Genomic DNA, 17,429 nt, shown 5'->3' on the forward strand with positions numbered 1-17,429 from the left:
ATGATTTTACGATCTTCTATCCAATCTCAGAAGATGATCGTCCTGTTTGGAAGTTGATGTTACTGCTCTAGTTTCTAAAAGGCGATGAACTGAAGTAAAGGCGTCCGTTTAAATAAAGATAATATAAAAAAAAAATGGAATTCGCATAAGGGTTTGTATTAATGAAACATTGTTTATGTTTCACGTAGAAACCACTTTTGTTTTTTTAGATGTGGGGTAAACGTCATCACACTGTTATCCTGCCAAATAAATGTTAAAGTAGCCGACTATACGGTATACTTCTTTCAGCTGTATGAACAAAACTAGCCTTAAAAGAAAAGGAAAACCCATTTTAAGCCGTTTAACCTTAGTATCTTTTTATTTTCTAAATTTCAAGGAACCTTAACATATTAGCAAAATTCATTTAAGGCCCACCTTTAAGTTAGTGTCTTTTTTTTAATTTCTTAATTCAAAAAGGTATTTAGTCACAGTTTACGGTTTAAAACGATGAACCAGTAAAAACCACAAGTTTTCTCTCGCTGTCAATCAAATATATTGCATTATTTTTCTAAATGTTAAAACACATTTTTCATGACCTTTTTCTAAAACTACAAGTACAACATTTACTACAAATTGCTTATTAATTTCATATAATTTGAAGTTTAACAATGATAAATGTGCATAATGCTACACATTTAACATTTTTTTGTTTCACACGGAAAAATGATGTCAACAGATTTATTAAAAAAAGAACATACCAGAACCTGAAAATAAAACTAACAGCGATACAAAGATTGGGATCACGAAAAGAAATAGTGAAGACGACGAATATTAGCCGAAAATTAGGCATTTACCTATTATTATTTTTTTCGTGACGGTTTCGTGTTTCGTTGAATTGTATCACACATTTTGAAATGAGTTTAACTAACATTTTTCATCAAATCACTCAACCCAAAACTAACGGATAGTGTAAAAAATAACGGAGATTGTGAAAAAACAATTGAACCCGATCAAAGAATAAGAAACCCAAACAATGCGGAACAAGGGACGATGTTTACATGTTTCCGAAATGTGTAGCAACTCATTCTGAATTGGGTGTCACTTCATTGTTGGGTTATCATGACTTGGGCAAAAATAATCAAGAAGTATTTAAAAAAAATGTAGTATCCAGTGGCGGATCTAGAAATTTTCATAAGTGGGGGCCCACTGACTGACCTAAGAGGGGGCCCGCTCCAGTCACGCTTCAGTGATTCCCTATATAAGCAACTAAATTTGTTCCCAAAAAGGGGGGGGGCGGGCCTCCTGGCCCCCCCCTAAATCTGCCACTGGTATCAACCTAATATAGATTCGCTAAACAGAAAATCGTAGTGTTTGTTTACAACTATAAAATTGAAATTCTTTGCAACTGGTTTTGCAAATCCTCTTTAAAAAGTGTGTTTAATAACGGATTATTTCACTAAAATGCACAGTGCATGAATTAAGTAATACAGTTATGCTCCAGCTCACATAGGAAAAGTTAACAATTTCCTTAATTATCCTTTTGGTAGTATGGTTAATATAGATCAAGCCCTGCGGTACAGTAGTTCAAAATCTAGGTCAAGAACATGCATATTTTACATTAAATACATATTAAATGGAAAGTTCATTGTCAACACACTATCTGTTATTAACATAATTTAACTTTAAAGTCCTATACACCCTGAAGACTTTCTGCTTAAATGGTCAAACTCTATACATTTCTCCATATCAAAGTAACACACTTTTCACTTCGAACGAAAAAGTCTGCCATTTAATGTTGACATGATAGTAAGGTAAGATAACTTGCGTTGTTTTTGTTATCCCCATCCCGTGCACGAGCCTGAAGCCTCGCCTTCGACGCGTGGGGATTAACGCGCATTTGTTGTTGCATTTCAACCTCAAACGACCACGATACGTTTCCGCGTGTTCAATTCGTATGCACGATGACATGTTTACAAGCATGCCCTAAAACATGCACACAAGTACAAACTACAACACGTATACATATGATACACTGACGACAGAGATATTCATGGGGTTGATCACTTTGTTCTCAAATGAAGTAATTTTGTTTGAATATTGTTTGCTTAACGTCCAGTGGCAACAATTTCATGCATGTTCAGGACGAAAATTGTGAATACAAATTACTATTCTATACATTCGTAAGTAAACGTTTCATTTTCGTGTTTTCAAAATACATGTTGCTTTTTATCATTATGTTTTTTCTTATCAAAGCGATTAAAAATACAGATATACTAATATTGATCAAATTTAAATCGTAAAGTCTGCGTCCCAAAATTAGGTTATGAGAACTTCAGTCAAATCTCGATAATCCGGAAAAATTTGTCCTTCGCCGTACTTTTTATGAAGAGAAGGAGGAGTTTTATAGATTTTAAATTAAAATTCTCACAAAGTTGAACCATATAATACGACTAAATGCTATCAGTAACAATATTAGACGGTTATCTGTTTTAACACATAAAGTTTGTTTACATACTCAAGAATTGTACATAGATCTGTAAGAATTCTGTAATAAGTTGTCGACCTGACATGACCTTTTTTAATATCTTAGATCCGAAAGCCTAATATTTCATGTAGAGATAAACCCCTATTAGAAACAACAGATAAAAGGTTAGTTTACACAGTTTACAAATATGTTTGCACTACCAAACTGTTTTAAAGATTAAGAAATAACAAGCTTGTTAAAGAAAGATTGAACAGCAAGTCAAGTCCCCCAAAACTTTTGGAAAATACGATAGTGCTGTTGTCGGAAGATGTCGTATAATTGTATAAATTATAATAATATATTGTCGGTTACCTTAACAATCTGATATAAAATCAGTTTGCGAACGTATTTTGGCCTCTTGGTCCCATCAAAATGTTATCCTGCAATCGACCTTATACATTTAAACTGATGTACAAAGCATTCGATATTCGTATTCGATATTCAAATATCTTCTGTTACTTTGCCTATTCTGCGGGCAAAGTGTAAAATTATTCATATAACTATTTACGCTACAGTTCATTGGGGTGTCCTTCTTACGGTCCGCGCTGAGAAATTATTACAACTAATCTTTTAACCGCCAATATTAAATTGCAGGATAAAATATTATAATGCTCAACGTTCATGAAATTAATTTACAGTCGCTGCGAAACTGGTCAAAAGCAAGGCGATCCTATCTATTGTATTTGTTTTGTAAGCTCGTACAAATATATTTACGTATACTTGTATACTATTAATGTAGACACACTTTTTTAACCGGTTTGTCTGCGAGCCCACGATCGTCTGAAGTATTATATGATGATATATAGTTAGTGTAAACATGTTATGTACTTTATAAAGTTACATAGCAATTACTTAAGGTAGCACAATACAAAGATTTTTTCACTCCCAATCAGACAACTTTAAACTGATGTAATTCATTTCATCCTTCTTTATATTTTATAAATGAGGTACCAAAAGAAAGAAGAAAGATCAATCTTTCAAATTGTGATAATTTCATTATGACATAACTATTACATAATTAATTATTATGTAATTAGTCGCTATATTTTGATGTCCACACTTGAATGAATTTAGCGTCTTTGTTTTTCATAGCATCCTAAAATATTTTATAGATTCTTGTACAACACAGCTTGACCTCCAAAACTGTGTCTCAGATTTCCAAAATCATCAATAGAACAAATTTTATACTCAATTGAACTTAGTGGTCTCTAATGAATTGATGTTGCAAACTTCATTGAAGATTTATGAGAGAATGAAATACAATAGGAAAAATCTGAGACACAGTTTTGGAGGTCAAACTGTGTTGTGCAAGAATCTATAAAAATTTTTAGGATGCTATGAAGAACAAAGAAGCTAAATTCATTCAAGTATGGACATCACAGAATGGCAACTAATTACATAACAATTGATTATGTAATAATTATGTCATAATGAAATTATCACAATTTGAAAGAATAATCCTTCTTCTTTCTTTTGGTACCTCATTTATAAAATTTAAAGAAAGATGAGTGGAATTACATCAGTTTAAAGATGTCTGATTGGGGATGAAAAATCTTTGTATTGTGCTACCTTAAATAAGCGTTGCTAAAATAATTAAACATAAAGTAGGTTTCAGCTGGTTCCGTACTGTCTACGTTTTGTAAGCAGGATAACATGTTTGTGTTTGCTTCGCATCACGGTGCGGAGCTATTAGTTTCAGTCGAAATACACGCCATCTAGAATAAATTACTTATCACGTATAAATTCTGATTGGTTGCAATATAATGAGGCTGAGATACAGCAACAGCTATTGGCTTAAATGAGATAAAGAATTACAGACTTTTCTCGTCCAGGATAAGACATCAAATGCCGGAAAATTAACTATCATGTGTATTTCAGTTCCGATTAACTGTCATTATTTCATGTTCGTTTTATTATGCATACACTCACAGATAAATTCAATATTGAAATATCAATTAAGAATTGAATGCTCTTTTTTGTAAATATATTGGGGTGTAAAAGCGTTGACCGAAGTACATTTTGTATGAAGCGCGGAAGTGCTTCATACTAAAAATGTGCGCACGGTCAACGCTTTTACAACCCTATAAAGTTACAAAAAAAAAAGCATTCAATACTTATAATTACATTTTTACCTATAGGATCATGAAAACACGCCTTTTATCAAGTTTTTATTTCATTTACCTGTGCACTTTATTGTGGGACCTCGTGTCATCATGAATGAAAATTTTTATTGTGTGATACAACTGCTTAAGGAATAACACGTGATGTACAGTTAGCCAATCAGAATAACGTATTATAGTGAAACATACATTTAATGTAATTATTTATTAATACGTGTTTAATTGCTTTGTAACTCTGCAATTTGCACGATTTGCTGTGCTAAACAATGTTCCTATACAATGTTTACAAAAATGCAATTATCTGTATTTTATAACTTCTGACAATATAGGCACACCTCCAGAAAGGCACACCTCAAGAGTCGTGTCTAAGCACGGGTGTACATAACGCACACTCTTAAAGTAAATCCATTTTATATCAATCAATATTTAAAAATATCGCATTTCCAATACTAATTTAACAACCACATGCACACATATAACCTTAAGTTAGTGTAGAGCGAAGCAGTTCATAGCTTTTTAGAAAGCTAAAACTTGTTTTGTATTTAATTTGTTTTGGATTTATGTCAACTCGACCCACGGCCAACTTGCACCACTCAAACACTCTCATTTATTATTGTAACTTCATCACTTTATAAAACTCGTACTTCTAAATTAAAAATAAAATGACAAACTCGAAGATATGAGTTTCATCGTTATATTATTTTTTCTTTTCTTAGTAAATTCTACCTTTTTCGGAGTACGGTACCCGTGTCACACAGAGACAGAACTCGAACTCGACTTCACGTATCTACAAAAAAAGTATCTTAATCAATTTTAAACAATAGAACTAATTCTATATTGTCTGAACACGGTTGGTCAATATAAAAAGTAGTCAAATAATAAAATGTAAAGGGCATTTTCAAACGCAATGTATTGTGGTCTGGTAACTTGGATACGTCGATGGTCTTCCTAATTAGAACTTTCTTCCACTTACGAATACAAAAAAATGCAAAAAGTTTAAACACAATTAACAAAGGGACTTCTAATGGAAAGACGTCCTTTTTAACATGGCAAAAAACAAAATACATCATGATTCTATTAAGACCAGGCTAAACGACACGCCTTGTGCTTCATTTTAATCCAGTCCTAGTTTTTAATGTATTGTCTTTATGAGTGTCGAACTAAAGTTTTACACAAATTACTCTATTAGTGTTTTACATGTACCGACTACAATTAATGCTTTCATGTCTCTGTCTAATTATTGAGATAAGTTTATCATTGAAATGTCACAGATGAATCAAAACACGTGTAACCAGCGAATCTTATACAAATGTTTCCTAGCCTTAAGTTTGTCATTTTCAATATCATCTCCAAAACGAGTTCTGTAGTAACGCTTGTCAAAGTTTAAATTATTTATTGATTGTTGGTTTTTAACGCCACTTTCAGAACTCTTGGAGATACCATGGCGGTCAGTTTGTTTTTCTTTGATGTAGGACGCTGCACAACCTAGAAAGAACCACTGACTTCCGACTGTTAAAATTAAACGCATACATATAAAAGATCATAGTGAACGCATCTTGCTGCGGTTTTTGAAACAATATTTTCAATCTAAAAGATGTTAAAAATGTATAACTTGGAAACTAAATATATGATTTAGGATAGCATTTTTTCAAGTGACATTGTTATGGATTTTCATTTTTTAGAAAGGACTACTGAATACATGTAATTGCAATTTGAAAAGTAGTGACACGGTTTCTCAGCCGAGGTGAAAATCGCAACGGTATACTGGTAAGTTGTTGTTACGTTCGTTAGATAAAAAAAATACATAAACAAGAAGAATGAAACACCATTGCATGTTAAGGACTCCTCCGGGTGCGGGAGTTTCTCGCTGTATTGAAGACTCATTAGTGGACTTCGGTTGTTGTCTGCTCTATCTTCGGGGTGTCGTCTCTTTGACTCATTCCCAATTTCCATTCTCAATTTTATTATACTATATGATAAGAGAAGAAGTACACATGTGTCCCATTAATTTAATATATACATATGAAATTTTTAATTCAATTAAAAAACAAGATGGCGTAATCAATAAAGCTTAACGCATCATCCTCTTTTTTCAAGAAACGTTATATAAGGATCGTTAAGCTGCTTTTGATTTTTAATGTAATATAAAAATAAGATATGGTATATTTCCTTATGAGACAACTCTTAACCAGAGGTTAAATGACCTAGAAGGTTACTAAATACGACCTTAAACAATGAGCAAAACGCATACCGTATAGCAAGTTCATTGTGATGGTAGTCAACAAGAAGATGTGTAGTTTTGTTCTGACTCAGATTGCAACTGGATCAGATTCTAATTTCTTGATGAAGTGGTTTGTCTTATGTTAACTCAACTTGAAAAAAATGGTGGGTTGAACCTGGTTTTGTGGCATGCCAAACCTCCCGCTTTTATGGCAATGTTAAATATAATGTATCGATACCCCCCTGACACATCGGTCTTTCCAAAAACACACAATATATAAGTATTGTCATTTTTGCAGCAGCAACAAGGCTTAATTTTTGTCAGCTTTGATCTTTACATACTTTGTCACGTATTTATACGTATTCAGTGTCTCTCTTTGTGCGTCTATTTCAGGAGAAAAACAGAACTCACATTTTACTAAATATATTTCGTTTTGTTAATTTTGTTTGATTGGTTGTTAACTAGCTTTACTTTATTGGCAAATACTTCATGCTTATTGAGAACAAGATCAAACTAACAATCAGTCAATAAGAAGTTTTTACATGACCGGGATGAAGGGTTGGAACTATGAACTGCCACTAGAAAATGAGTGCTTGTTGAATATTGATAGCATTTTGCCTTGCAACGTGCCACATACGAATCCCAAGTTGTTATAAGAGGGGCGTAAAGAACGGAAGAACGTGAAATAAATTTGCCTTTTGACGATGAACAACAAATTTCTTGCACGTTGATCTTTTTACCGATTTCACGAAACACGGCGAATAAAGAACTTTTTCACAGCTGCACGTGAAATAAAAATGACAAAACACGTTGCACGAAAATAACATTCACCACCTTCTTACAAGTGCTTCATTAATGTACAGAGAGCATAGACCCCCCTTACACAGACCGAGCATCGCGGATTTATCACCGAATTCCAACTAGAATGTAAATTTCATACAAACTTGTGGATCCTGACAATTAAAGGGGTTCAGAAGGAAATATCTCATTTCAAAATGAAGTGGTCGCTCCTTTTCGTCTATTTCAATGTGATATAGATACACAGAAAACCGCTACGTACGTCCATTGATCTTCAACTATTCCTGTTTTACATCATTTAAGCTTCTGAGAAGATATCTTCAAAATAATTAACGATGAGAAATTTTTCTCTGCCAAATTGTCGACAACAAACAGTTAATAATTTTCAAATTAAATTTTGATTTTCTTAAGTAGGACACACACTGTCAACAAAGTGACAGTGTTTTGATTAATGTTAGGTTTGAAGTACTATAGACGAGATTTATTTATATAATTCAAAAAATACAACTGGCATGTAATTTGTTATGATATATCTTCACTAGATCAGACATTGATCGCTACAAATATATCAGATTAAATTTGTGATTTATCTTAAACGTGTTTTACAGCTTTTATATGAACTTTTGTGGTCTATAATTGATTTTCCGTTCGTTTAAATAAAACAGTGATGGATTCAGCCGTCAAAATATTCATTTCGTTGTTTTGGTGAAAAATAGCCATGAGGGCGTTGATTAGAGTGAAGGAAAGTGTATTACAATGAACTGCCTTTCTCATTCATGCGAATGGTAGATTTGTTACTGTATATGAGTGATTAAATAGTGGTTTATATTAATCAATTTGTAGTGAAAGTTTTAAACGATTATTAAGAAATTTACATCCCTAAATTATTTGTACTCACGGACAATGATCGATAGACACATGTAAATTAACTGCTATTGTATGTGGGCGGGCCGAAAGAATGACATATTTTGTGCAAAAGTTTACTAGTTACATAACTAGTTTAAATGATTAATAACTCGGAAATGTCATTTCTGCACTGTGCAATATTTCATTGTTTTTTTTCAACTGAATTCATGAATATTTTGATTCGTAATTATATTATATAATGAATAAAAATTTCCTAATTTCTTGGATAAATTTTTGAAACTAACTAGATTTTTAGTAAACTGTGGAATAACATATACTTTTAACTTATAAACATTGGAAAGGTAACGTCTTTTGACAGGTGATTTTGGGCACTTTGTCTCAACCAATCAGATCACTGGATATTGACTTCATTGACTACCAACAATGAACGTAAAACCATTTACGATTAGCTACACGAGGTCACCGGTAGACGTACAGTTTGTCAACCAATGTGATGTATTAGAGGATGAAAACTTAACTGATGACAATAAGGTTCAGAAAACTGTTAAAAAGAGAGATAATAAAAATAATGAAGGAAAGAAGAAAGAAGAAAAATATTATGTGAATTACAAAGTTGAACCAAAACGAAGGACTTATAAGAGTCCGATGTCTCCCCCAAATGAATTATTGCTTAAGAATGGTGAAACTAAAAATGAAACTAAGAAAAATGGAATTATTTCTAATGACGAGGAATCGTTAAAAGAAGATGCAACAAAGGAAAGAGAAACGTGGGGTAAAAAGTCGGAGTTTTTATTATCTGTCATAGGATTTGCAGTGGACCTCGGGAACGTATGGCGTTTTCCATACATTTGTTACCGAAATGGAGGGGGTAAGTCTTACATTACTTATTATTTATAATGTATATTTTAATAACTTTAATAAACTTTGACAGACGAAAGTTGACATTTGAAAAAGAAAATTGACTTTTTGTAAAATTTTGCAATCAATTAGACCACTATGCAATTATATTATTCTTACATCAACTCTTCATTAAAGCAAAAATTCAATTTCAAAATAATTAAAAATGTAAATAGATTTTTTTTACATAGATTACCTACATCTGCAATGCCGTGTGACCGTACAAAAAGGCTCTTTTGTCAGTTTTATTATTTAATAAATCATCTTTTGAACAGATATTAAATATCTTGTGTAATATGTAGAAAGTATGTTAAGTATCTGATAAACACGAGATTGTATGTCCTATATATAAACACATACATAGCATATAAAAGAAAGGTTAATAGAAAAAAATATATCGCCTGCAACATGTGGCTCTAGTACGTCTATATTGTTACAATAAGTCAACACGTGTTCCTATAATAGGAGGAACAGACAAAAGCCCCTGGAAGACATAATAGAATATATAGTTTTGTGTAGAAAAATATTCAATATTTCAAGGAATGATCATGTACTGGTACATGTAGATAAGGGCCCTGGGAGTTATAATTCAGAAAAATGCTTAAAAACAAAATTATTTTGCACTTAGGCAAGGTATGTCCGCACTTAAATAGATCTACATCTAGTATATATGCAGTGTTATTAAAAGAAATAGTATGCTTGATCGTTTACATCGCGAAAAAAAAAGTAACGGAAATCTTTTTGGGGGATTTTTGTTTAAAAAGGAAATAATTGGATAATATGAAAAAAAAAAAAAAAAAAATATCTGGCGAAAACTGCTGTAAGATAAGAACCAAAACTTGGAGGTGAGATCTGGCGAGAAACTGTCTTTATTTTAATCGACGTACTTGCATAATTTATATTTAGCATACATTTATATTTACAACGAGTATTGCTTTGATTCTAATAGGGAAAAGGTCTCTATTGCTTAATAGTCTAAGTAGAACTCATTTCAATTCTCAATTTTATTTGCTGGAATTTGTTTATCTAAGATGTTTGTTTGATAACAAGTTGGCTAAGACACGAACGGGATTTTTTTTTACTAAGATGCTTTTGGAATTCAATATAAAAACAAAAATAATGAAGTATCAAATTGACTTTACCAAGAGACTTGATGGTATCTTTAGATTAAGCCTATAAACGCACTACAACGAATTTGAGAATGCTTTTCGTGTTTGCACATTAATACATTCGTTTCACTATGCTAAAAGATAGTTCAAAACAATAAATAAATATGCGGGCATGTAAATCGTTCCTTTATTGAAGTTAAGTGTGCGTACAAATCTCTTGTTTTAATCGAATTGTCAGGCTCCCTCGAAATAGATCTCTGCAATTAGCGTTAAAATTTAACCGTTGTAGCACGAGTGGAGTTTATAGCTTACATTATTCTGGAAGGACGCAAAAGAAGCAGAAAATATCAAATCTCACAAGTTGAAGAACATTTTACAACCAAAATAATCATGGCAAAATTGACGAAAAGACAAAGACAAACAACGCTCTTCAAAACTATATACTTAAGACTGAGCAACAAGGACTCGCAAAAACCCGTGGTGATCAGGTACTCCGGAAAGATAAACAAATCCTGCTCCACATCTGGGGCTCGTGATAATAATCAGCAATAGAAAAGCTTACACCTGTCCTAAGTCAGGAATCTGATGTACAGTAGTTGTCGTTTGTTTATGTAATTTATGCGTGTTTCTCGTTTCTCGGTTTTTTATATATAGATTAGACCGTTGGTTTTCTCGTTTGAATGGTTTTACACTAGTAATTTTGGGGCCGTATATAGCTTGTTGTTCGGTGTGAGCCAAGGCTCCGTGTTGAAGGCCGTACATTGACCTATAATGGTTTACTTTTTTTTAAATTGTTATTTGGATGGGGAGTTGTCTCATTGGCACTCACACCACATCTTCCTATATCTATTAACGGACAGACATAGACCATGTAGTGTAAATGCTTTTTGAATTTGACGATTACATAATGATTAAACATTGTTAATTGGAATTCGATTGTGAAGAAATAAAAATGTACTTATATACTATTTTAATGGAACCTGTGACTATTTTACTATATCAATACATCATGTTCCTGCTAGAATTTAGTCTATTCTGACCTATTTATTAAGAATGGTCAAACGGGTGCAATTATATTATCGTAACTTCTCTCAAGTAAATGCTATAAAAGTTATAAAGAATAGTTAAATTCCAAGTTTAAGTTGTTACATTTTATAAATAGTATGCATAGGCTGCATGCCTAGATTCGTGAGAATGTAACGCGTTATTAGATAGAAACAGTTTTGTTGGGGGAGTGATTGATGACTAATTGTTGTTTGCTTAGCATCCTGTGTTAAATGTTTCATTCATGTTCAAGATGAGAAAAATATACTATAAATCAAAAATGTTAAACAAAAAGGAAAATAAGGAAAATAGACAAAACTACAGTTTTTGGTGTCTTGAAACAAACTTTAATACTTATATTCATCCCACAAGGAGCGGAAAACTGAAATTATTTTAGGCGGGATATGTTTTTACTTAATATTTGTATTTGTTTCATGCGTATTTGTTTACCTCAACATATGACGAGGGTGATTATTCTTTTACAAGTTTTATATTATTATCTATCATTATTAATATGATGTAGTATACATTTGCCCCTAGGGTGTATATATTGTATGTACTGAAAAATAATTTGTGATACACGATGCATTCTGTCTGACGACTAGACTACAAATGCACGTGGTAAAACTTGTAATTAATAATTATTGTTTTTCATTTACGGTTGTGAATGGCCTCGGGCTAGATGGATTTTTGTGTTCGTTATATGCAATGGTGTAAAGTTTAGTCCTTTTGAATAATTACTATTTCTGTAGATATTAGGTAGAGCAAATAAGGTCATAAACCCTTTTGAGGTGATTTTCGTCAGCTACGTCTATGGGGGAAAGTTGCTAGTAAGCATGTAAAGTTTATATAACTGAAGCAACAATTAAACTTTGAATTGCATCATTTTGCACACATAAAAGAAATACTGAAATTCACTTTATTCCTGAGGCTTGTTATGAAGTTTTTATAATGTGCATACTAAGTTTATAATGTTTATTTAGAAATGCACATTATACCCTAAAGGGTTGAAGGCAATATATACAATGCAAACATAAAACATCAAATTGTTGATTTATATTGTCGCATTATCCTTTCACAAAATATCAGTTACAAAGGAGGTTATATTTTAGATAAACTATGAACTGGTTTTTTTTTTGTCCTTTTGAATATTCTAGAAAAATGACAATTGGTTGATTATATAAATTATAAATTTGGATATTTCTTGATGACCAATATCGTCGTGAATAATATAAGCAAAAGTACATTGACATTTTGTAAAGTAATACATGACTTCAATAGCTTAAAATTATATTATGTGATTATTATGTTCTATAAGTGAGGGACCTCATGCCAAGTTATTGTCAATTTCATCTAAATTTATACGCAATTGAGAAATTTGTTAGCCTCACAAATTTGACAGATATCAGAATTGCGGTCATTTTGACTGACCACAAGACAACTACAAAACATTTACATATCTTTGTTTTTCGGATTAGTCAGTAGACTATAATGTCATTGACATTTAAGTATCGCAGTCAATGTTTCTTTTAACAAATTACACTAGTTGGTGTAAATACACGTATCGCACGTTTTTAAAACCATTTTCTTTTCGAAAATTCCCTGAAATATACATGTTTAAAAACAGCAGTTGTTTATTGTTATGCTTTTTATACTAGATTTTTGTACAATTAATAATCTTTGATATAAAATGATATATGCAATTGAACAGGCTTTATAAAACATGAATAAAAAGGATATGCCGTGTAAGTGACTTTTGTCAATGCTACAGTAACCCAACGACAGTAATTGAAAGCGTTTAGAGATCGTAGACAATCAAAAGACCACACAGTGGCCGATCCAGCCATTTTAAAAAGGAGGGTTCCAACCCAGGAGAAAGTGGGCGTTTCAAATATATGCCCCATATTCAAATCGTTGATCGTCAGAAATGGGGGTTCCTACTCCGGAACCCGCATGGATCCGCAACTGCCATAAAACTCTACACAGACAGCTAGAGACTCGGCAACACGAACCCTAGCAAACAGAGGGTTGAACTCTAGTATGACATGTTTAGCAGTTCCTGGTAATTTGACGAGTTGAAAGGGGAGACAAATATGAGCATACTAGTATCTAATAATCTAAGATATTAAACATGATTTAACCTTTGAAACTTGTAATGAATATATAAGTGCAGAACTCATTTAGTTCTTATAATGGTGCTTGATGGTCTAAAATGTGAAGTGTGATAACTATTTTAAGGAAATGCGAATGTATCTTTCGGATCTATCAACATTAAAAACTGCTTCATAATGCTTGTGACTTGTTTATATTGCATACCTTTTGATTCGACATAATATATTTGCTATCCTTTCATTTCGTGACATATAGTGAGTGCCATTAGCATTCCAATAATCAATAATGAATTTATTGGGTAATTACATATCTGTGATAACAAATGTACAAGCAAATGTATTAATAACACTGCTATTTTTTTATAAGAAGTAATACATATCAGCAGGTGATAGAATAATATATTCCTTATATTATAATTAGATAGGTTATTTTAAGTGTAAAACACAAAGTTGCAAACAAAAAACACCATATATTTATTGTCCGATAAATCACAATTAATAGATTTGTTACAAAATGACAATAATACTGACAAAACAATTACGTTTTTGAAGAGAAAACACGAAAACATATTCCTCTATATAAGGTATTAAAGCTAAAAATCTATGCATATACAATAGAAATAAATAAAGGGGTTCCATGTCCTCAGATCGAATGGCTGTTTAATAAAGGATCGTTACCTTTTACTTCTTTTGAAGGTTGATAGATAGAAAAGATATTTGATTTTCCATGTTTTAATATCTGGTATTTTTAAGACTTTGAAAGGAACAAACTGAACCTCACACTTGCTAAAATTTGCAACCACGAAAGATAGCGAAATACGTCGCTTAATGTTTCACCTAATAGAATTAAAAACGATTATTAGAAAATAACCGTGACTTTTTACGTTAATGAAGAAATGAAAGTATATTGAATATAAGTAAGTATTTAATATACATAATTAAATATACACGATTAATCTGATGTTCAGTGGTTGTCGTCTGTTTATTTGGTTCATAAGTGTTTCTCGTTTTTATATAGATTATATCGTTGGTTTTCCCGTTTGAATGGATTTACACTAGTAATTTTTGGTGCCCTTTATAGCTTGCTGTTCGGTGTGAGCCAAGGCTCCGTGTTGAAGGACGTACCTTGACCCCTTGACCTATAATGGTTTGTTTTTATAAATTGTTACTTGGATGGAGAGTTGTCTCTGACCTTAGCACTCATAACACATCTTCCTATATCCATATATGATATATGATAAGTAAACGAAGTGAAATAAAACATCACTTTCCACTTCGAACAGTAGGTTCTGCAAAGCTGCAACGAAGGGCGGAAAACTTGAAATGCCACTAAAAAACAAAAATATATAAGATAGAGGCAGTCAGTTTGCCTTGCAACAGACAACCAATGGTCCAACCTGAGAAGTGCTGCAAGTGTTCTATAACATACAAGAGTTGCTAGGCATTTTTACCTCACAGGCGTTTGAAAAATTGAAAGTGCTTGTACTTTTCAATTACGAGAACCGAATCACCAATTGTGTTTATACCATGATGGTATAAATACAATTGGCGATAAACTTACCATGTATAAGGACTGCTTAATTTGATTGTTGAACAATATGCATGTACAGTCAGGATTCTACATCGTCAGAATTATCTCCCCATTACGCCAGTTCATTTCCACAATCGTAGAAATGGAAGCCATTGTAGGGATGACGCGCTATCAATTTTGCTCATGGAAACCGATAAATTAATCCACATTGCACCATTACGATCCTTATATGTCAGTTGTATTTTAAAAGACAAATGTATCAACTACCTAATGAGCATCAGTTAATGATCTTGTCTGCATTGATTCAACTTAAAACTATTGTCTGATCGGTTGTCAGGTGGAATTTTCGAAAATTCATAAACATTTAAAAAAAATTCTAATTAAAAATTTCGTTGAAGGGCAGACTAGATTTTTTTTAGTGTATAAAGACTATAAACCCTAGTTTTCACACACAAAAAAATATATTTTTTCAAAGATATGCATTTTCATCATCCAACTTGAAAGACTGTGTCGTCAAGTACTTTCAGTAAAAAAAATAGCTATTCGAACACACCTTCTCTGTTTTTGTGACTCATTAGATAGGTATTTCACTTGACCTATATATTTCATCTTTTAGTACTGTTATTTTTTGTGTTATAAAGTCAATCTGTAGCTTTGGTATATAAAAATAATAGAATCTGAAGCGAGATGATGTATGGAATAATCTTACTTTGTACGATATCAAGACAAAATATTCAACTCAAACACGCCCTAACATAAAAAGGTGCACTCGATTTTCTCTTTTCGATACAATTGTTACCCATTTTTTGGAATTTTTTCTTGAGTCGCATAATGGAAGGGCAGACACAAAATTTTTTGAACTAATAGATTGATATGTTTTCCGTCCGTGGTAATTTTTTCAAAAAAATCGGAGGTTATGCATTTTCTTCATCCAACTTGAAAGATACCCATGTCGTCGACTTGAAATCTAATTGTTCTGCTTACTTATGTACTAGATAAATTGAAAACTTATGCAAATGGTGTTTTTAAAATAAAACACCTCGTAATTGAAAAGAAAATTGTTATTTTGTTTGTTTCTATTAACTTTTAAAATTTTTGTCACTATAGTAAACAATACAGTACACATTTATCGCCTTCTCTAACAAAGAGCTTCGATTCTTTTGTTCTATTTCAACCGGGTTTCCGACTGTGTATTTTTACTATTGATATATAGTTATAATTCGCTTGTCGATACACGTATTTTAACCCAAAAATCAAACAACTTGAGGGAGAAAATGAGGAAGGTATTTTTTTCTCCAAAAACAATTTGACCAAACTTAATATTTATTTGGTTTGTTTATAATTACCAATTCAATATAAGTGCAGAGAATATATTCGACCCTCTTGAGTAGTTTGATTAAGGAGGTGTTATTTTACGAAGTGCCTTTTCCTGTGTAGTTGTTACCGTTTTCTTGACCTAAATGTATTATGTTCTTCCCAAACTTAATACACAATTGATACTGGATTATTCACATTGTTTCGTGTACTCGACAATAAATACAAATGTATTTCATTCAAGTCAAGAATTCTTTATGTGATTAATATATTCCGTGTCACGCGACTTTGTTTGTAAACATTAGTTGAACTATTTGTTACAGTTTCGCTGTTGTTTTTGTGCTTAGTCATGAATGGTATGGACATTTCTTGACAAAAAGTAAATAAATATGGCTTATTGTGAATAAGAGAATAGATTTTGTACAGCAAATTATCCCGTGGTTCGTGGAATTAAATAAAAATATTACTGATATAAATATTAACAAAAGGGAAGTAGGGTAAACGTTAAAGAAACATCACAAAATGACAAACAAATGGGAATTCTAGATGTAAAACAAACAACGATCAATCTTTTATTTCATATTTTATATGGGGTGGGGTGGTGTCTATAATCCATCGGGAACACATTTTGAATTGAAAAGAAACAATCCCAAAAGGAAATATTGCTAAATATTGAAAAAAACAAATAACAGTTAGTTGCACATCATACAAAGGCATTTGCTACATCCAATGGTTATTAGTACACTAACCTCAACGTGCGAACTTATTCACAATTATTTCATTTTTCTGATAATCAGTCAACTATAATTGTTCAAATAACACTGAGGTACACAAATAAAAGTCTCTTGGTACTCCGCTTCCATTTGAGCAAACGGTAATATGCATGTTTTTTTTTCGTGTTAAGAGTTAATTAT

The 17,429-nt window shown here is 32.0% G+C and overlaps 1 protein-coding gene across 1 annotated transcript in view; it reads left to right on the plus strand.

Moving 5' to 3' along the window:
* Window positions 1-6,303: 6,303 nt before the first annotated feature.
* LOC139527715 (sodium-dependent serotonin transporter-like) overlaps window positions 6,304-17,429 on the plus strand; it is a 41,310-nt gene continuing 30,184 nt past the window's right edge. The window contains exons 1-2 of the mRNA XM_071323340.1: window positions 6,304-6,390; window positions 8,868-9,377. Of these exons, the coding sequence (XP_071179441.1) occupies window positions 8,933-9,377 (445 nt within the window). The 5' untranslated portion in view covers window positions 6,304-6,390; window positions 8,868-8,932. The remainder of the gene's footprint in view (window positions 6,391-8,867; window positions 9,378-17,429) is intronic.

The sequence above is a fragment of the Mytilus edulis genome, chromosome 6 (genome assembly GCF_963676685.1).
Source record: "Mytilus edulis chromosome 6, xbMytEdul2.2, whole genome shotgun sequence".
Lineage (NCBI taxonomy): Eukaryota > Metazoa > Mollusca > Bivalvia > Mytilida > Mytilidae > Mytilus > Mytilus edulis.